At 36.2% G+C, this 21,668-nt stretch overlaps 1 protein-coding gene across 1 annotated transcript in view; it reads right to left on the bottom strand.

Annotated features, from left to right (window-relative positions):
* Window positions 1–19,690, bottom strand: part of man2a1 (mannosidase, alpha, class 2A, member 1) — a 60,055-nt gene extending 40,365 nt beyond the window's left edge. Inside the window, exons 1-4 of the mRNA XM_082171380.1 lie at window positions 19,229–19,690; window positions 16,855–17,112; window positions 12,649–12,793; window positions 4,314–4,485 (exon numbers count right to left, since the gene is read on the bottom strand). Coding sequence (XP_082027506.1) covers window positions 4,314–4,485; window positions 12,649–12,793; window positions 16,855–17,112; window positions 19,229–19,354 — 701 coding nt within the window. The 5' untranslated portion in view covers window positions 19,355–19,690. The remainder of the gene's footprint in view (window positions 1–4,313; window positions 4,486–12,648; window positions 12,794–16,854; window positions 17,113–19,228) is intronic.
* Between the last annotated feature and the right edge of the window lie 1,978 nt (window positions 19,691–21,668).

The following is a 21,668-nucleotide window of genomic DNA, read 5'->3' as shown; positions in this document are numbered from 1 at the left end:
CACTGGGAGACCTAGGCCTCCCATCTGGGTGGGTTTCTGTAAGTGCGTTTTTGCTATTCGGGGGGGGGGGGGTCTTAAAAGCCCAAATAAACGGTACGATAATTGAAAAAATATACAGGTATATAACACGGCATGTTTTGAAAAAGGTAGAGGAATTGTGGTAAAGTGACCATTTTTTATTTGCATTAATTTTGCCAATCACAGATAGCAGAAGGAGCCTCCACCGCTCTGTTATCTTTTAATTTGTCAATCCTAGCTAAAAAAAAATATTTAAATATTTGCTTAGGGATCTTTGGAACCACATACCAAGGTATGTAAAGTCGTCTTCCACTATTTTGAAAGGCAAGGGACCAACCTGGCTGGGATTTGAGTGTCTAGCATGTGTCTAGCATCTATCTATCTATCTATCTATACCCGGAGATTTTACCAAAGGCATTAATATAATCAAGTAAATGGGGAACTGATTTGGCTGGATCAGAAAGATATATTAAAAGACCATCAGCATATAGACTAACCAAAGCTTTCTCATTTCCAATCTTTATTCCATGTATATGTGGGTGACTTCTGACCCCTACTGCTAGCGGTTCCAACGCAATATCAAGAAGAAGAGGAGAAAGAAGATCTCCTCGCCTAACTCCTCGACAAAACTCAAAGGGGTTAGATTTGTTAAAGTTCGTCAGAATGGATGAACGAGGACATATATATGGAATTTTTACCTCCTTGATAAAACGACTCCCAACCCCAAAGTGCTCAAGTGCTTTTAGCATGAATGGCCACTCTATTTGATCAAACGCCTTTTGGGCATCTAGTGAAATGATTGATCCTGAGGCTTCCTAACCAAAAATCTTTATAAAGAATATTAAGAAGGAGACGAACATTGCAAAGGGAAAAACAACCTTGCATGAACCCAGTTCGGTCTGGGTGTACTATTGTACTATTGAGATATGTTTTCCAAGTCTGTTTGCTAACACTTTTGTAATCACCTGATCCACGTTAAGAAGCGATATAGGTCTATAATTGGCCGGGTCAGTGTCGTTTTTTCCTTTCTTTAATAGAACACAAATATTGGCCTCATAATGAATTGGGGAGTCTGCCATTGTTATATGAGTCATTGATCATTCTCAATAAGTAAGGGGCTAGTTTAAAAAAGATTATTATTAAATCACATCCAAAGCCATCTGGACCTGGTGCTTTGCCAGACGGAAAGGGCTTGATGGCCTTTGAGATGTCTGCTTAAGAAAGTGAATGTTCTAGGTCTTCTTTTGCAATTTCATGTAATTGAGGAAAATTAAGACTTCATTTAAATGTTTGAGTTGCCACTTCATGTCCAATGTAAAATCTGGGTCCTGAAGGAAAACCAGTTAAGAACCACTGATTCAAGTGTGGAAGAATCAGATGAAGACTCCCATTTAGAATGTTAATACCAATTGATAAAAGACAATGAAGACATTTTTTTTTTTTTTACTTTAGAATAACATGCGCTATAACACCAGGAACGTAAAGAATACAATATCCATTTTGATGAATTTAAAGCTTTGAAGAGTACAAAGGAGCTGAAAATGTTTCACCACTGCAACATCATCGACAGCATTTCCTCAGGGTTTTCACTACAAAGCACTTTCTTCACATATGCAGCATTACACACAGTAACCAACATTTTTTTATATTTTCAGATTTATTGAGCTTTGCCGCTGCAAACTAATTATTTTCTTGAACAGAGAGCAGACACCTTGGGTAATGGCATCCCTTATTAGAAGTAGACTTCTCCAGGCCTGATTGCTAGTCAGCAGCTTTTCTCTGTAATGCTGAATATTTCAGCTGTGAATCGTATAGCGTGGCCCTCTGGAGGCCAGTAATAAGAGCGGCGCTAGCAAAACCAAGAGCACTAGCTCAGCACGTAACTGACAGAAACTTTCGAAATTACTTTGAAAAATGGTCTGTTATTCTCGAATCAATCACTGGCCAAGAGAAAAATCCAATGGGCGGCAGTGATTAGATCCTTCATTAAAGTCAACATGAATTCAAAAACTACCCTATTCACTTTCTTTATACATATTCCTGGTCTTATTCATACACGTCCCTGGTCTTACTGTGCACAATGCAATGCATGTTTTTTGAAAAATGCAATGCATACCAAGTAATGGATGAAGAGCATAATTTTAAGTTGACCCTACTATGACCCTTTCTCCATCATTTAAGATGTATTTGGTTCATTTCAGACTACAGCTGCCATTTAGACCATGGAATATGAGTTTCTAAATGCTTCCTATATCAAGTTTAATGTTGCCAGGGAATGAAATTGAGGTTCAGGTGAGGTTAGACCAATTTGAAAATATGTTGACATACTCTTCGATTAGCAGCATATGAAATCTTTGAAAAGTCTCATTCCCAATACTGCAAATTATATATGCCAGCACAGATTGGAATTTATGGACTTATCTGCAGTTCCCATTTTCTTGAGCAGACTCTCAAGCACAGACAACTTGATTTATTCTGAAGATACACCTCCATGTATGTGGCAGTAAAAGAAATTGAATCATTATGCTAGACCTTGATTCGGCTGATATAAAATGAAATAAAACCTGCTCATGCCTGCCAAAAATCTTGATTTGGAGTCAGCCAAGGCCTTCTTGGAAATAAATGGGGGGGGGGGGGGGGGCAAATGTTCAAAAAGAATAGAGCTTGCTTGCTTCAAACTCTTTCTGTGCATCAAATCAATAATGAATAAATATTGGTGTTGGATTTTTCATTTGACTTCAGTCTTCACCTCAGGCCGTTTTGAAAGATGGTCTAATTGGAATTCAAACCCACAGCAGAATTGTTTATTACATTTCCACATGGCATTTGTGTCTTTTCCCAAGGCTAGTTCAACAATGAACATGACCAGTTTTGTATATTTGACATGCATTTATATCCCAAAGTTTGGAAATATTACAACCTTTTAATGTCTTTGAAAGAAGTCTCTTATGCTCACCAAGGCTGCATTTATTTCATAAAAAATACAGTAAAAACAGTAATATTGCAAAATATTATTTGAATATATTTTACAATTATTTAATTCTGTGATGGCAAAGCTGAATATACAGCATTAGTGCTCCAGATCCATCAGAAATCATTATAATATGCTGATTTGGTGCTCAAGAAACAATTATCAATGTTGAGAACAGTTGTGCTGCTTAACATTAAATGGTGATACTTTTTTTCAGAATTCTTTGAGTAATAGAAAGATCAATTCAATTCAATTCAAAGTTCAGCATTTATTTGCATTTATTAAATAGATATATTTTGTAACATTATAAATGTCTTCACTGTCACTTTTAATCGATTTAATGCATCCTTTCCCTCTTTTTTTTTTATCTTACCACAAAACTGGTATCATGGATTCCACAAAAATGTTAACACCAAAAACAGTTTTCAACATTGATAATAATAAATATTTCTTAAGCAGCAAATAAGCATATTAGAAGGATTTCTGAAGGATCATGTGACACTAGCCGCGTTTCCATTACCCTTCAAATTGCGCAAATTGAAATTGAAAATACGCTTAAAGGGATACTCCACTTTCTTTGGAAATAGGCTCATTTTACAACTCCCCCAGAGTTAAACAGTTGAGTTTTACCGTTTTCGAATACATTCAGCCGATCTCCGGGTCTGGGGGTCCCACTTTTAGCATAGCTTAGTATAATGAATTGAACCGGACAAGACCATTAGCATCTCTCTCAAAAAAATGAACAAAGAGTTTCGATATTTTTCCTATTTAAAACTTGACTCTTCTGTAGTTGCATCGTGTACTAAGACAGATGGAAAATGAAAAGTTGCGATTTTCTAGGCTGATATGGCTAGGAACTATACTCTCATTCCTGCGTAATAATCAAGAAACTTTGCTGCCGTACCATGAGTGCAGCAGGCGTAATGATATGACACAGCACCTGATAATAGTCCCCAGCTCAGTAGCCTATTATCAGGCAGCATGCGCTGCGTCATATCATTACGCCTGCTGCACTCATGGTACGGCAGCAAAGTTTCTTTGACTTTGGTATCTTTATCATCATTAAAACATAATATGTTTGTATCAATGTCTGGAGTTAATTTTGTTGTTGCTTCATTTTTGCACATAAACCATCACCTGAGAGCTAGGCAATAAAGTACAAACTTTGAGCTTAATTAAAATGGGACCAAAAGCACAATGGAGTCCAAAACTCCTCAACATCTTGCTTACACCAGACCTGTGTGTGAACGCTGCAATTAATGAATCCATAAATTACACCAACACATGAGGATGGAAGGATATTAACAACAGACAACAGCCTCACCTCCTGACAGCGTCTCGTTTCTGCTCATCGATGCTGTCCCACCATTTTGCAAAATATGAGATCTCAGACCAGATCATTTTTCGCCGAATGTCTTCGTGTAGTTTCACCACCATGTTGTTGAGAATGTGTTGCGTCTGGTCTCGATAGTAGTCATCGAATGTCTTCAACCAGCCTGAGAAAAACATCACATAAATTTGTAACAGAGGTTGTTGAGATTTTTATTAATGACTTGATATTTTAAATGGTTTTAACTGAAATTTTTTAATTCTGTCATCATTTATTCACTCTCATTTCATTCCAATTCTTTCTTTTGTGGAACAGAAAATGAAATGTTTAGCAGAATGTACGTGCTATTAAATGACAGTGGATTTATTAGGAGGAACAGCCAAAGTCACCATTCATTTACATTGTATAGAAAAGAACAGCTTGGATATTCTGCAAAATATCTCCTTTTCAGTTCAATGCAAGAAATAAGTAATATGTGCAATAAATGAGTAGATTACATTTAAAGGGGTGGTTGATTATGATTTCACTTTCTAACTTTCTAGTGTGTAATGCTGCTGTTTGAGCATAAACAACATCTGCAAAGTTCCAACACTAAAAGTTCAAAGCAAAGGAAGATATTTGCTTTTAAAGACATTCCTCCCGGGTCAGTGACATCACCAACCCTAAAATTTACATAAACCCCGCCCCCGGGAACACGATTTAAATTATCATGACAGAATATGCTAATCAATGACTAGAAGATAGTTAACGACCTGACATCAGCTGCATAAATTTTTCAACTAACCATTCAGAAATGTCCTGTTGCTTTCTACATGTTGTCACTTCTTGAGTCTCTCCATTTTTCTGACTCCGATTTGAACATCAAAGGCTAAAAGTTTTGACATTTTCAGTGCGTGTCTGTGTGAGGTAGTGATGTTACATTTGACACTGAAGCTTCAAAGCGCGCATCGAGTACGCAGCGCAATTTCTCATGAAGCTTCATGCCGGAGCGCGTATTGTTTTCAGAGAAACACGTGATCAACGAAAAACGAAGCCTCACTTTCTTTCCAGTCGCGTGAATGCTTCACTTTACATGTCAGAATGTTTGAACCCAGACCACTACTCTACAGGTTTTTGGAAGTTTAAGTACATTTACTAAAAAAAATTATATATATAAATAAGCCTACAGCCTATGTTACATGATCATATATCGCTGTTTTCGACACTCTTGATGCTTCGAATCTTTTCCCGAAACATTCAAGGGAAAGCCTCAGTGCTTTATGAGGCTTCATTTGCCCATCCCTAGTGTGAGGTAAAATGACACGAGCTGTTGAAGCTCCGTCCTCTGTGATGGAAGCAGCAGCTCATTTGCATTTAAAGGGACAGACACAAAAACAGTGCGTTTTTGCTCACCCTCAAAAAGTGACAACTTTAACATGCTATATAAAAATATCTGTGGGGTATTTTGAGCTAAAACTTCACATACACACTCTGGGGACATCAAAGACTTATTTTACATCTTGTGAAAAGGGCATTATATTACCCCTTTAAATTGGGGTGTGAAACAAAAAAGCATTATGGTATCAGCATGTTTTAGGACAAGTATCATTACCATTATAGTATTATTTGAGGTAACATGAAAATGCCATGGTATATGAATATGTTACTCATTCATTGATATATTTCATGGTATAAAAAACAAAAGTTTGAGGTTGCTCGTCAAGGCTGCATTTATTTACCAAAAATACAGCCAAAACAGTAATATTGTGAATTTTTTATACAAATTAAATTAGTTTTTCAATATTTCTTTTTTTTTTTTTTTTTCTTCTTTTTTTTTTTTATTTAAATGTCAGCTTTGTGCAATGGCAAAGCTGAGTTTTCAGCATCATTACTCCAGTCTTTAGTGGCACATGAATGATCCTTCAGAAATAATTCTAATATGCTGATTTGGTGCTCAAGAAACATTTCTTATTATTATCAATGTTGAAACAGTTGTGCTGCGTAATATTCAGGATCTGATTATTTTGATTTGATACACTTAAAGTTGAAAAGAACAAATATTTTTTGTAACAATGTAAAATGATCAATTTACATCTTTGTGTCACTACAGACACAACATATATAATGTATAATATAACTATTGTAACTGTACTTTTTACAGTAGAGCACAACCTCGTGTCAGTACCTCAGAATTGATACATTTTACAAGCTCAGATTAGCGAGCAATACAAGTTTTAAATAAACACTGGCAAATATTTAAAAGCGAAGTGTGTAATTTCTGCACCACAATAAGAACCAAACGAAATTGCAAACAAAAGGAGATTTCACAAACACTCCCAGTCTTCAAATATTTATACAAACGTACACCCAGCAAACAGACATACCCACTTTACTAATACTTACTTAATGATATTTTTAATCCCACATGAAATGTACATGAACATGAAATGAGTCATCATAATATTAATGATTGCAACTCAAACATTATTGAGAAAAAATCCTAATAACTAAACAGAGATGTACTTGCAGCTGTCCAAACACCTTTTAGTGCTTTATTTTAGGCAACGGCATAAGCAACAGACCATAACTGACAGTTGCTATTCATCCTTTACCAGAAACCATCACATGACACCGAACAGGAAAAACAACATGACCTTCCAGTTTTCCCAAAGCAGTGGTTTATGGTTTATCTTGAGGGGACTTAACTAGTTGCTGTCCAACTAAATTCTAATAAATACAGTAAAATTATATATATATATATATAAATTTAAAGTTGATTATGAATTAAATGCAAGTCATTTTTTGCAGGGAAATGTTGACAAAAACAGGACAGGTCAGGTTACCAAACACACCAACAATGAGCATGTTTACATGCACACCAAAAATGACCAGATTTACCGGTTTACATGCAAATCAGTAACTTGTTGGCAATGCAATTAAACCGTGTTTACTAGACTGTATAAAAAATATAAAAATAAACAGGTTATTGCCCAGTGGTGACATCAAAACGTTAAGGTTAAGCATCCATGTATTTCACTCAGAGTATTCTATTTATTTTGTGCGTTTTGGTGTTAAATAAAGCATTTAAACCCCAGAGTATTTCAAAATGTCAAACTTGCACAGACTCATTCTCCTCTCATATTTGAAGTTTATACAACAACTGTACTACTTGGAATAGGTTCGTGATGCTAGTTACCCAACAACAGTCTAGTCACACTTGAGTGAGTAGTTAGAACTTTTTAATTAATTTTAAAAGTTTGTTTGTGGCGGGATCTTTAATTAGCATGCCCAGATTGCGCTGTGTTTTAGACCTTTTCTGATAAAGTGCTTCTTTGACTGCTGCGTCACATGCTGTTTTTTTACTGTAGCATCTTGCGCCAACAGCAATGCATTTTTAACACAGCGTTTCGCTAAGAAGAGTCTTGTGACCCTGTGTTCTGTTGTGCTCCATCAAGCTGAACACATCTTATGTAAATATCACATCTGATCTGGTCTACGGGGGTTCTGTTTGCAATTTAATTTCCTATTTTATGGGTTTCCTGTAACATGACAGAATGGCTTCCAGCATAGTTTGCTTTCAATATTAATAATATGTTACACAAAACTGCTTCACTGCTTATTTAAGAAATAATAAAGAAACGTTTTGCCTAAATAAATCATGAAGCTTTTCTTTTCAAGAATCCCAGCCTCTTAATGAGTTTTTTTCTTTTTCCTGAGGATGGTTAAACCAACCAGATTTCTTTTTTCTTTTTCTTTTTTTTGCTCTACAAAATATCAAAACCAACCAGATATATATTAAAAAAAAAATTTGCTATACAAATATCAAAATGAATTGAAATTCCGAAATGTTCATCAGAGAAGAGGTGTATAATTTATTTATTTTCTTGATTAAACATCTGTGATCTTAAAAACAGGACTGACCTTGAAATTGAACGGCTGAAAATATTCCCTGGCTGAAGAATTCTCAAGTTCTGCAAACTGCACATTCATTTTTGGACAGACTGCTGTGTACCTGACAGTGATTTCTTTCTTGTCATTTCTCATGTTGAATGCAAAATATGAATTGCACACTTGGCAATTCACATGGGAGAGTCAAATAATAAACTTCCTGCTTTTGTAGGATGCCATTTCATTGTTAACTCTTTGGCGTTGAGTAAGACAACTGTTAAGAGGAAGGTACATCAATTCTCGTCTATCACAGCTATGGAAATACCTTGGGGGAAAAACCCTCAGAATGGAAAATCTATTCAGTTAGCTGGTCTAAAGGAATATTCAGAGTTCAATATAAGTTCAGCAGTCAACAGCATTATCTTCCATCACCACAGGAAATACAATTCCTAGCTATTTTTAAGCTGAAGATCACAGTAAGGCACTTACAATGGACAAACATGGAACAAGCCAATAAACAAAATACAAGTACAGCTGTGTAAATATTAGACTCATCGACCTTTCGTGTGTAAAATGATATAGTATATTTGAACTTTGTTGGCATGGCAACTTTCTCACAATAAGCACAAGGATACCAGAAACCTGGAATCAATATCTGTATCAGGTGATCCGATCACAAGTGGTCAAACAGGGTCCATATGTTTCCTAACACCGAGATAGTCAAAGTGCATGTGACCGCATCACATCTGTAGTGAGACAGCAGTGAGGGACCGCCTACTCGTCTGTCAATCATTCATTATGCTGAAGAGAGGTTTGAAACTTTTCCCGGCTTTAACTGACAATAACTGCCTGATCGAAGCATGCATTTATATACATACATAAGATTTCACTAAACTTCTTCAGTATGTCTGACATCAACATGCGGTGACATAAAAGTTTAGAATAAATCAACAGAGAATTGTATTTGAAACATCTAATTTGTGCTTAGATGAAATATAAGCATTTATATGTAAATGCCGCAAATTTAGTGCAATTTTTTTCAGTGCTTTATTTTCTTTCGTTTTCAATTGTTATCCTAAATCAACACACACTAACACAGTGTGATGTATGAAGGTGATGATGAAACCAGAGACCCTCCACTTGAAATCTGATCTGACCGGGCACAAGAGATTTGAGGCTTGAGACTACCAGGTGTAAATAGCAATCTGTCTCGTCTGGCTACCTGTGATCAGACCACCCGAGACTGAGCTTAATACCAGGTGCAAATCAGTTTTACACATTGCAAATTCCACCCACAGGAATTTTGTCAGCAACACAAAACCAGACGTTCATCCACCTGGAAAACTATTCCCACCTCAAAAAAGGGCAATTTAGCAAACTATAGGATTTTTTATAAGACTATTTAAAGCTGCAGTCCGTAACTTTTTGCGCAGAACTGCATGCATCTTGCAGAAGAAGATTGTAGCCGGAACTACTTCTTTCTGTTTATAGGAAAATAAACAGAAAGGAAAATGAGCAAAAAATGAGGAAAATTAGCTTCTTTCTGTACCAGGGGAACCTTTTCATAGTTCCTAGAACTTTTGGCGGAAGTACACAGATTTTGCCGTGTTCGGAACCGCAGGAACTAGTAACGATTTTAGTTCTAGGAACTCCTTTTGGAGGAACTAATTTAGCTCATACTTCAGAGTAGGGTCTGAACCAGCACTATAGGAACTATCCGTGACGTTACTGTTCGCTGATTGGCCAAACGCACGCGAAACACAAGCACCCGCCATTTAAAAAAAGCTGTGTAAGCACACCGATTATAGCCTATATATTTACTCCAGAAATGAACATGGAAAACAGTGATAGATGGGCCTCTTAACCTTTACGCTGAGGAGAAAATCCAATGCAACTTTGAGGTGACCAAGCGAAACATGATTATGCATTTCTGCTCAGCTAACAACACTGGACATAAACCACACGGCTTACGCTAATAACTCATTACTCATTACTGTCTACTTTCTATAAATGAAAATTCTATCTAATAACGTATTAGACAGGACTGTAAGACAGATCGTAATCTAATGAACATGGAGAATGCGAGCACTGTATGTCAAAATAAAGGTCCACCGCGCCATCAAAATTAAAGTCACAACAAGCGCGGCTTACGTCACTTCAGAGTTCCTACTAGCAGTGTGAATGCAACCAGGAAAACGTTCCTAGGGGAACCATTAGTTCTTGGGGTACCACCCTGGTGGCTAGTTCCTAGAACTAAGTTCCTAGAACTATCTGGTGCGAAAGCCTCTTATGTCTATGACGAGTAACACAGGAACTGGGCTACTCCACAGTGCAGTGGTACCAGTCTAAAATAGTCTGAATATAAACACTTACTATAGGTGTACCATAGTGATTCAGGCTAAGACAAAAACGTGGTTTGGAAAACGGATTCATGATGTAGCCTACTTGCTTATTATATATATACTGAACACAAAAAAAGTTACAGACTGCAGCTTTAAATTATTTACACTAACTCTTAGTGCTTTAACAAAAATTCAAGCTTCATATTTCTGCTTGAATCTGAAATACTGTTCCGCTTTATTTGCATGACTCTAACAGGAACTGAATACACTAATAATAATCAAAACGTTACTGTATATGAAAGCACACATCAATCTCAAATCCTCAGTACCACTATGGCTGGGCGATACGGCCAAAAATATTTTCATAATATATTTCTCCATATCATTCTTTATAAATATTTATCACAATATTCAATTCATTATTGAGGAAAGGAAATGCATTCCATATGTTTATTAGACCTAATAAATGAAAAAATAACTTGCTTGTTTACCAATAAACTCCACAGAACAAGCTACCTTTTAATTTAGAAAGTCATGAATTTGTTAAATTTTTCCCCAAATTCTGTGTTTTATGTTTTTGTTCTGGGTTCTATATTTTATGATTTAATACAAATTCATCATCAAATTTCTGCCTAATGTAATTAATTTATAAAACTTTAACAATGTATTTACATTGCATTTAATAAATGTAATCAAATGAAATAATTTTCAACAACAGTGCATTTAAAGGAGAACTCTGTAACTCTAGCGAACTCTTGTCACTTCTTCGCTGATTTTCCCTTTTGTTGTCGCATGTTTTCCCCACGAGCTCCCCCTACAGCTGTGGGGGGGGCGTATATTTCACAACACAGTCGTAAAAAACTCACTTGCGGCGGCCTCCTCCCCCTCTCTACCGCTGCTCATGTGCGTTTGTTTTGATCGGAGCAAGCCAACTGTATCGTGTATGTCTACCGAGGTGGGTAATCTGGTAATACATCATACATGCGTGTGTGTTTATGTCGAATTGCCGTAAAGCAATTTGTGTTTCGCGCTCGTTCTCGTTCTCGCTTATCACGAGACTTCCAATTTCTAACTTGCCGGGACGGTAGTCCCCAAGTTGCAAGGTTGGTTTTCCGCCTGGGAACGCTGGGGGGAGCGGGGAAAGTCACCAATATCACCAGAACAGGTTGTTTAACCATCCAAATGATTTCTAGACAGTTTTATTAAGTTAAAAAAGTTACCAAGTTCTCCTTTAAATTTAAATTTTATCACATAAGGTGCAGCACAACAGAACTTGTAGACTACATACATAATAAAAATTATGAAAATATATAAATATATAAAATATTTTGGTTGTATGATATTCCTTAAAATAATAATAATAATAACAACAACAATAATAATAATACTTTGAGAAGTATGTTTTACTATGCAATAAAATAATATTTCTGTCATAATTTCTTCAAGTTAAATCAAATTTTATTTTGGCGGGTTATAGTTATGAACTTTGAGTTTGTTTTGTATTTGACAAGTTTTCAAATGAAATGGTGAAATGCTCGTAAAGTGACTGTCAGAGCAGCTCTAGAAATGAAGTTTTTGTGTTCATGACCTCATATAGTGATATGTCATATAAACTCCATGAGCATCCCGCGTGCTTGAGTATGTGTAGACAAAACCACACTGCTCATTCACACAAAGACAGATAGAACATGCGACACGCACTTAGATATAGGCTAAATATAAAAAAATTCTATTATGAGGAATTATTTTGTATTATCAGTTATCAGTTTATATTCAATATATTCAATAGTGGTGAGAATTGGGTGAAAATTCAGCAAAAACATGCATTTTATTGCCTATACGGCAGGCAAAAGTGTTCAAGTGTTTTTACTAGTTGACTAGTTTGTGCACAGCAAATACTCGACTAGTCAGTTCCTCATCTCATGCACATCTCTGAATTTAACCCACACTCGTGTCTGCAGCCAATCGAATTTCAGCCGTTAATCACAAATATTTATAATATTCATCACATACAACCATCAGGCCAAAGCACCTGAGATAAACACATGACTGTTTGATTGATAAATGGTGATTCTCATTGACTAGAAACACATGACAATGGTCAACAAACTTTGACTCACCGGGGTCATTATGTGAATGGGGCACAACAAAGACTTGCAGTGGCTCATTGTCCCATTCGTCAGCCTGATAAGAGATATCAAAGCCTTGTTTCCATACTCCACCATCAGGGTTATCAAAGCTGAGCAAATCATAAACATCCAGCATCTGAAACAAAGCAAGAGAGAACATCATTTTACTGGACTGAAACAGGCATGCACTTCCATTCAATTGAGTTCATAATAATGGACATCAATATTTATTAGTTACGAAAGTGTTTCATATTTTGCGTAGTTATTTGAAGGCTGGGCAGAGGTAAGTATTGATAACTGTGAAGATCCGCTTCACTGTGATAAAACTCATTCAAATGTCAATTTCAATGGGAAAGCATGCAATTTTATTTTATTTTTACACAATTTCATCCCTGATGACACTCCTTAAAATTTGCAGTGTAATGGTGCATAGTTTATTTCAGCTCACTGTTCTCTGAAACAAAACAAAAAAAGATTTTCTTTTTAGCAATTCCTGCACGTAAACACAAAGATTTGGACAGGAATTAAATTAAATAATTGGCAAGCACCACAAAACTCTAGGTGTTTGGAAATTCAGGTAATTCAGCAGAGATTTTTTTCCTTAGAGACAGGAGGAAAAACAATATTTTCTGTTGCACCTGTATATGCTTATATTACATCACGTCCCCATGTAAAAAAAAACAATGGAATTAAGAAACAAGGCAAGCCATAAACAAACTTGCATGCAAAAGTATGCAAAGATTTTTCTGGTAGAGAAACAATTCAGGCACTGAGATATTTTTCAACCTTCAAAGAAAAGCCAGTGGGGTCTCTGGAAAACAAGTCTCTCTGACATTGATCTATTCATGTTTACCGAACCATCGTTTATGAAAAAATCTTCATTAAGTAGGCCTATTTTGTGCATAAAAAACTTTTCAAGGTTGTATCACAACATATAAAACACATGTGACAACTTTCAGTTAAAGTAGTTAACCAGTATGCTTAATGTGGTTGTATTGTGTTCATTACAGTAACGTGCTGTGCGATAAATCGTAAATTATTTTCGATTTCTATTTTGGCTTCCAAAGAGTATGAAAACAAGATAATCGAGGTAATACAATTATTGTGCCGCTGCCAAATTTAGTGGTGCGCTTTTGTTCCTCCCTGAGCCAAACATCCAAATCAGCTGAATAAGTGAGTGTGGTGAAACGCAGTCTACTGCAGCTAAACTATGGGACGTGCCTGATATTAAACAGTGTTATTAAAAGCTCATTAAGCCGCGAAAGAGATACTGTTTCCCAGGCAGCTTTCTGTGCCCGCGCTCCCAGACAGAGCAGAACGCACATAAGCATTATATTGTGGGCTTCGGATACGTGCCTAAATGGTCAAATGGCCTACACACATCAATATGCCGTTTTGCTAAGTATCCTCATAATCAAAACAAGTCCAAAGTGAATGTTAACAGTTGAGAAAGAAAACGCATGTGAAACAGTATATTGGATCCGTGCATTCGGTCTTGAGGTGACAACAGCCCAATATTACTGCTTCAGTCTGTGTCATTAATGTTAATTAAACAACAAAAGACATAGATAAAATCACTCATTGCTCTTGAATGAATAACTTTTGTAGCTTAAATAAGGATTAATCTATACTTAATTTATACAGTGAAGACTATGCAGTGTTATTTTACATTTGATTATTTTATTCAGTTCCTGTTGTAGGCTATTACTTATCTGAATATCACTAATAGTACATCTTCCTGTACAACTTTTTAGGCACTGTTTATTTAATTTTGTATTTTTGTTCTGTTGTATTTTTTGTCTGTTTTTAGTGTAATTAGTTTCTTTGTTCTTATTGTATTGGTGACTATTAACTTGTCTTCTGTAACCGTTTTGAGGACATTTAACTTGCCTACATTAGTTAACCAAGTATAAGATTTTGCTGAAGTAGCCTATCGATCATTTTGAAATTTTATTGATATCGAAAATTAATCATATCATGAAATAAGACTCTGATCATATCACCCACCAATAATCATGATTTCATTATTGACCAAAATGATTGTGATTAAAAATGTTGCCATAATTGAGCAGCCCTAGTACAGTATGTCTTACAAAAAGATGATGACATTGAGGTTTTAGTTCAGAGAAGGATTCATATCAAAATGTAGTTTTATTAATTATTGCAAATTGTTGTAACGTCTTTTTTTCTTCTTCTTTTTTTCAAAGAAAACCTTTATAAATGTATGAATATGTATACTAGTTACATTATGGTAAGTTTTTTTTAAATGTTTTTGAAAGTCTCTTATGCTCACCAAGGCTGCATTTATATGATTACAAATACAGTAAAAACAGGAATATTGTGACATTGTATTCAAATTTTAAATCACTGTTTTCTATTTAAATATATTTTAAAATGTAATTTACTCCTGTGATAGTGTCACATGATCCTTCAGATATTATTTTAATATGCTGATTTGGTGCTCAAAAAAACATTTATTCTTATTAATCATGTTGAAAACAGCTGTGCTGCTTAATATTTTTGTGGAAATCATGATTTTTATCTTACATATACTATTATTATTTATATTATTCATTTAATTATTTTTAAATCAAATTTCTTTCTTTTTATTTTTGTGTTGGAGCCAGACAAAATATTACCAGGGCAGGTGCAGGTTTTGAGCCCTGATAGTAATCAATTGATCTACTTAATCTTAAAGGGATAGTTCACCCAAAAATGAAAATTCGGTCATCATTTACTCACCCTCATGTCGTTCCAAAAGTACTGAAATTGAAGTTATTTTTGATGAAATCTGAGAGCTTTCTGTCCCTTCATTGACAGCTATGCAACTTTGCAACTTCAAAAAGTTCATAAAGAGATCGTAAAACTAATCCATATGAATCGAGCGGTTTAGTCCAAATTTTCTAAAAAGACATGATGGCTTTATATGATGAACAGTTTGAATTTAGACTTTTATTCACATATAACAACTCACACATCAGATCTGGTAAACGGAAGCTTAAGCATGTTCGCTTGATGTGCAAGAACCAATGAGGTTCATTCTCGTGTTATGCAGCAAGTTTGAACTTCTGCAAGAACCAATGAGGTTCATTCTCGTGTGTTGCGCAGCACGTTTGAGCTTCTGCAAGAGGTTTCTTCTCGTGGGTCAAGCAGGTTCGGTTGAGCTTCAAAATCAATATTCACTGATCAATGTTTACATGTGAATAAAAGCCTAAATTAAATCTGTTCATCATACAAAGTGATCGTGTCTCTTCAGAAAATTTGGACTAAACCGCTCAATTCATATGGATTAGTTTTACAATCTCTTTATGAACTTATTGAGGCGTCAAAGTGGTAGGTGTGTAAACTGTAAATTAAGGGACAGAAAGCTCTTAGATTACATAAAAATATCTTCATTTGTGTTCTGAAGATTAATGAAAGTCTTAAAGGTTTGGAACAACATGAGGGTGAGTAATTGATGACAGCATTTTTTTTTTTTTTTTGTGAACTAACCCTTTAAAGCCCTATTCGCACGGGATAAGTATTACCTGGTGACCTCTAGTCATTTGTAATAATTGCGGAGATTGTCTGTGATCTTAATCTCGTGCGAATCGGCCATGTCTGTAATTTGTAAAGTAAAAATTCCCCTGCAAATGCCTACCATATTTCGCCGAACACCGAGGTCCTGTGATAATATTAGTCCCGTGCGAATCGGCATCTCTGTGATTTGGTGGGTTTGTATATAATTTTTTCAAGGTTTTTGTTTCCTGTGTGCTTTTTTATCCATCTTTCGCAAAGAATGGAGTGTTGGAGTGTTTTGATAGTATTTTGGGTGCTGGGTCATATCGCTATACATTATACAACTATACAATTTGCAGAAAGAGAAAGCTGAAAACCATCAGAAGAGCAAAAACAAAAAGAATGATTAGATGGAGATGAATGACATGTATAGCAGCATGCGGTAAGGAACATTCTTCTGTTTATGATATATCATACAGCTAGACCTAGAACGACAAGACATTTCCAAGCAATAGCCTATTGACATCATATCCGGGAGATAACTCAGTAAATTCGAGTAAAATCACAGGCTTCGCTTATCCCATGCGAATGCGCCACACGAAATTCAGATGTGGGTGGGTAATTTCTAAATCACACGAGGTCCCCAGATAATACTAATCCAGTGCGAATAGGGCTTAAGACTCCCCTTTCCCTCTATACCTGCACTCCATCCGCTGCCTTGGAGTACGTCCGTGCTGCAAACTGGCAGTCCTCTGAGTGGATGGGGATCAGCGCAGGAGCACGAGGCATCAATTCCAAGTCTCCCTGACTCATGTTCCCTTCAGGAAATATTTTCCCTACTTTCACAGTTTCTCTCAGGTTAATTACGGAGTCCCTGATGTTGGCAATGATCTCATTGTTCTCTGCAAGCAGTCTTTCTAAGTGGTCTATTTTGTCCTGCAGAATACCAAGCTGGCCCTGTAAAACAGAGAAAAACGGTGAGTAACACTTTTAACACTGCTTTGGACAGGATCGCAAGCCCTACAGCACAAAATCCAAACAATGACATAACTGAATATATTACCACATAACCTAAACTTAAATGAATAAAGTGTGTCGCAGACTTTGTTTACGGGCCTTACGGGTTTTGAAAAAAAAAATTTACATCCAAAGTAATTTAACGCAGCATCTGGCCTGCAACTTTTCCAGATCAGGCACAAACACCATGTTTGTGAAAAAGGGAGGGATCAAAATGTACAACATAATGCGCCGGTTTCACAGACAAGGCATTAGACTAGTCCCAAGCTAAAATACATGTTTGAGCTGTTTTAACTGAAAGCAACTTCTTAATATGTCAGCGCCATTGTTTTGTCTCAAGATGCACACCAGTAATGATTTTTTTTATAAGGCTCGTTTATAAAAGCTACTTAAATGCCCTAATTGAACTAAGGCCTAATCCTGGCTTAATCTAAGCCCTGTCTGTAAAACAGAGCCTAGATTCGAATTCTCTCACTTTCAGCTGTGGCTCTCAAAAGTCATTCAAACTAGGTGTTTGAATATTTGTCGTGCCATTGTACATCAGTGACAAAGAAAACTCTCAGGTGATTCGCATTTGCTGCTGCCACAGTTTTAAGGTGAGGTTTAGGGCTAGTCTTCTGGATTTGAAATAAACAGCGTATGAAAAACACATGTGAATCCTATAGGACTTGATCATGAATTATTGTTAGCAGAAACAACCCTAAACATCACTGGTTATTGGCTGTCTTTTTTAACCCTCTGCACGCAACAGAAATGTTTTCCGATATCGTAACGTTGTTTATGAAAAACACTAAACATAGCCTACATTAAAAAATCCAAATGGACAATAGGTAACTACCAATTGTCTCAAAGAAGAGGTGTAGTGGAAACTAGCAAGAGGGAGGGGAAGTTATTTTAATTACCAGGGATAGGCAAAATTAAGACTTTAAGAATTGACTCCCTTTTTGGATGTCAAGTTTCGCTGTTGTCGTGAACGGCCAAAAGGCATAAAAATGGTTATCAGTCTGCCGAAATAAAGAATTTTTCAGACTTTCTTTCAGTCATGTTGGACTCAAATTGAACAAATGTTTTGTTTACTTAAGGAGCATGAAATTTGCAGTATGGTTGATTATTTGACAATGTCACTGAAGATGCACATATAATAAGCAAGAAGCGAAAGTTGCGAGTCTTTTCTTCCCTATAAGTCACTTATAATAAGTGACATATCCAATTGAAGCAGCTTCTGCGGTACTTGATTTTGTCCATCGGGAATTAATTGGATCATTGTGATTTACTATCACTGTGTGATCTCACGTGAGTGACAGTTTGCCCCGCTCTCGCGCCAGTCATCAGAGAAGAGAAGTACAGGTAGGGGGAAGCAAGCAAGAGGGAGGGCAAGTTATTTTAATTAAAGATTACAAGGGCACATAAATTTAACAAAAATAATTATATGGATAAATCATTTATAATAAATACTGCAACATTCCATTAAAAATAATAACTTTTGATTTCATGTTCATTTTAATTATTTAAAAAATATGTGATAATCCAAATAGTTTTTACATGTAGGTAGGACTAATTACGGAAGTTTGAACCGATTTGAATGCAAAAACAGAGATGGGCAGGAAACGTGTGTGCTGTCTAGATAGGCAGCTCGTTGGAATTTTGCTCGTTCAGTCTATGAACCCTGAGGACTGCGAGGAAATGAACTTTGAGCTCAGTTCACTGTCCAAAGCGAAACAGAATCTTCGCTTTCTGAATCGTTTAAGACAGTATCTTGATCTAAATGGTTTCATCAAAATATAACACGATAAAAATATTTGAGAAACAGGAAATGCAGGCTTGACTTGATCACAGCCATCTTTGTGCCGGTGTAATACTTTAATAGTGTAATGTCACTTGGAAAGAAGCGATCGAACAATTCATACTAAATGTCTTTTATCCACCACATCACAATCGAGTCAATATATTAAGTTCACGGACCAGCAACTTGAACACAGAAAACACACATCTACTGACAGTACAACACAATTTATTGACAAGCATGAAGCTGCACATGGACTAGTAGGCTACTTACGTTTTGCGTTTTCTCTCCATTTGGGCTTTTGCTATAATCTAAGTGATCCAACATCAGGTACAAGGAAAATACCACCACACAGAATATGGCACTGCCAAAAATTGTGAACTGTCTGCTGAGCTTCATTTCTCATACGAGTTCAGTACATTCACATGAAAGGCAAACTTTTAAAGGCTTGTGCCTCGCGAGCGGTGGTCCCGTAGGTGACAGAAGGAAGAAGTGAGAAAGAAAGGTCTTTTCGCCATGAAGAGTTGCACGAAAGGGGACACCTTTTTCTGTCTGACGGCGGCGAAATGTCGAGTTATGTATCCACGGGTTGAAATCCACTGCGATGTGTCTTCAAAGTTTTGACGATGCGGAAGAGTTTGTGTGATTCAGCAAATTGTGATAGTCAAACAGGCAAAGGAAAAACGCCAACCAACCCTGCCCCCTTCCTGCGCTTACTGTGCTACAGTACATACACACACACAGAGGAAAAGTGAAGTGAGTGTGTGGAGTTGCGCCGCCTAACGAGTGAACACATCACTCATACACGCACACACACGCGCACAAACACACAGATACACTCAAAACACACACACACACACACACACACACACACACACACACACACACACACACACACACACACACACACACACGTGTCACGTATTCAGTATTACTTTCCTCAGCCCCATTTGACAGCTTTTTATCATTCATATTATATGAAGGTAATATGATGCCATAAAGAATGCATGCGCAGGGTAAGATTTGTGAAAGTGTAGCCTACATAAGATTGCAAGCGTAAATCAAATTTGCATGCGCAAGAGAAGATTTGTAAAAGTGTAAATCGCCTTTCAAGTGTAAGAAAAAAATGTTTGCAGCATTTTACTGTTATATTCGTAGTGTCATGCGTGTATTGTGAAACTGCAGCTTCATGCTTACGCATAATAAATGTGATATGTATTCTTCTTCTGACATCCATTTTTCCGCCCTTACACTTTTGGCACGTTTTCTGTGAACAGCAATTTGCAAGCGAAAGAAACAGAGGCAGGGACTGCAAAACAGATTGATAGCGTAAAATCAACCTTTGTGTAAAAAAAAATAATTGCGTCTTTCTTTTACCTGCACTTCCAGTTTTGGCGCGATTCTCTCACACTCATTGAGTTCTGCAAGCTCGAAGAGGAGGGCGGGTCCACCTTCTTCATGTAGCCAATCAAATGAGCTTCTAGCTGACTCTCGTTTTACTCTTATCTGATTGGTTCAATAAACACGCCAGTCGCCAGAACACATCTTTATCTTAATTTGCCTCAGCATCGTTCTCGTTGCCGAAATGGTACTTTTAATGCACACTTTAGCCTACATGTTAAATAAATAAATAAATCATGATTGCTTAATTAGCTGTGTACCATTAGACTGACTATATGAGTTAATACTGAATTTCGAGCAGGTGTTAAAGTTATTAGATTAAAATTTTATATTATATCTGTTACACCTCGGAGCTGATGTTAAACTTTACAATCAAAATACCCCTTCTTTAATACCTATGTAATAATACCATTCTGATGCAGTGTTTTTCTCATAATGTCTCTGTTCATGGTATTTAACACTCAATATATTTTGAAATATTGTCTTGGTCCATAGACTTGGTCTGATTACTTTCATGTGACCGATCAAGCTATTTGTAGCTATGAATAACAAAATGCTTTCTCTGTGTCCAGATTTGACTGTAGCTAATGAAAAACTGATTCTTCAAATCAACTTAAACTCAACTTTGACAAAAAGTAGTCTTTAATAATGTCTGAATAAATACCCATATCCAAATGCAAAGTAAGTAATTATGTCTGAATAAAAACCCAGCAACCAGGGAATACACAGCATTTAGATGTGTATATATAGAGCTATACAGCCATCTAGTGGTTACACAATGGCATTGCAGGTGATAAATGGTGCATCAATTAAAATGTCTCAATAAATTCTTAGATAATCCTTAGATTTCTAATGTTTCAGGGCAGCAGTGCTGCTTTGTTATTTTCTTTATATGGTTAATAGGTTTAATGTGAAAATATGGAATGCATGATAACTACATTTTTATTTTTTGTCATTGTATTATAAATTTGATTCTATTAACATAATTGTAACATATGAATGAATAAATTATTAGATAATCAGGTTAAAAATATTTATATCTTGTGTACTATGTTTCCTCCAATCATTAGATTTCTTATGTTTCAGGGTATTTGGCGGTGGTGTATTTGTCTGAAAATATTCTGGCCTACACACATTTTATGAAGCACCCAGGAATAAATAAATGTCTCATTGGAAATCAATTCCTTTTCAGTTCCATACAATTAAACCACATTGAAATTTACATTTCAATGTCTGTCCTCCTAACACTTCCAATTACAATGTTTCCTATCCTACTGTCCTTTAACATCCCACCCCACCCCATCCCATCCCA

The sequence above is a fragment of the Leuciscus leuciscus genome (genome assembly GCF_965113295.1).
Source record: "Leuciscus leuciscus genome assembly, chromosome: 5".
Taxonomy (NCBI): Eukaryota; Metazoa; Chordata; class Actinopteri; order Cypriniformes; family Leuciscidae; genus Leuciscus; species Leuciscus leuciscus.
This window is presented reverse-complemented; position numbering and strand designations above follow the sequence as displayed.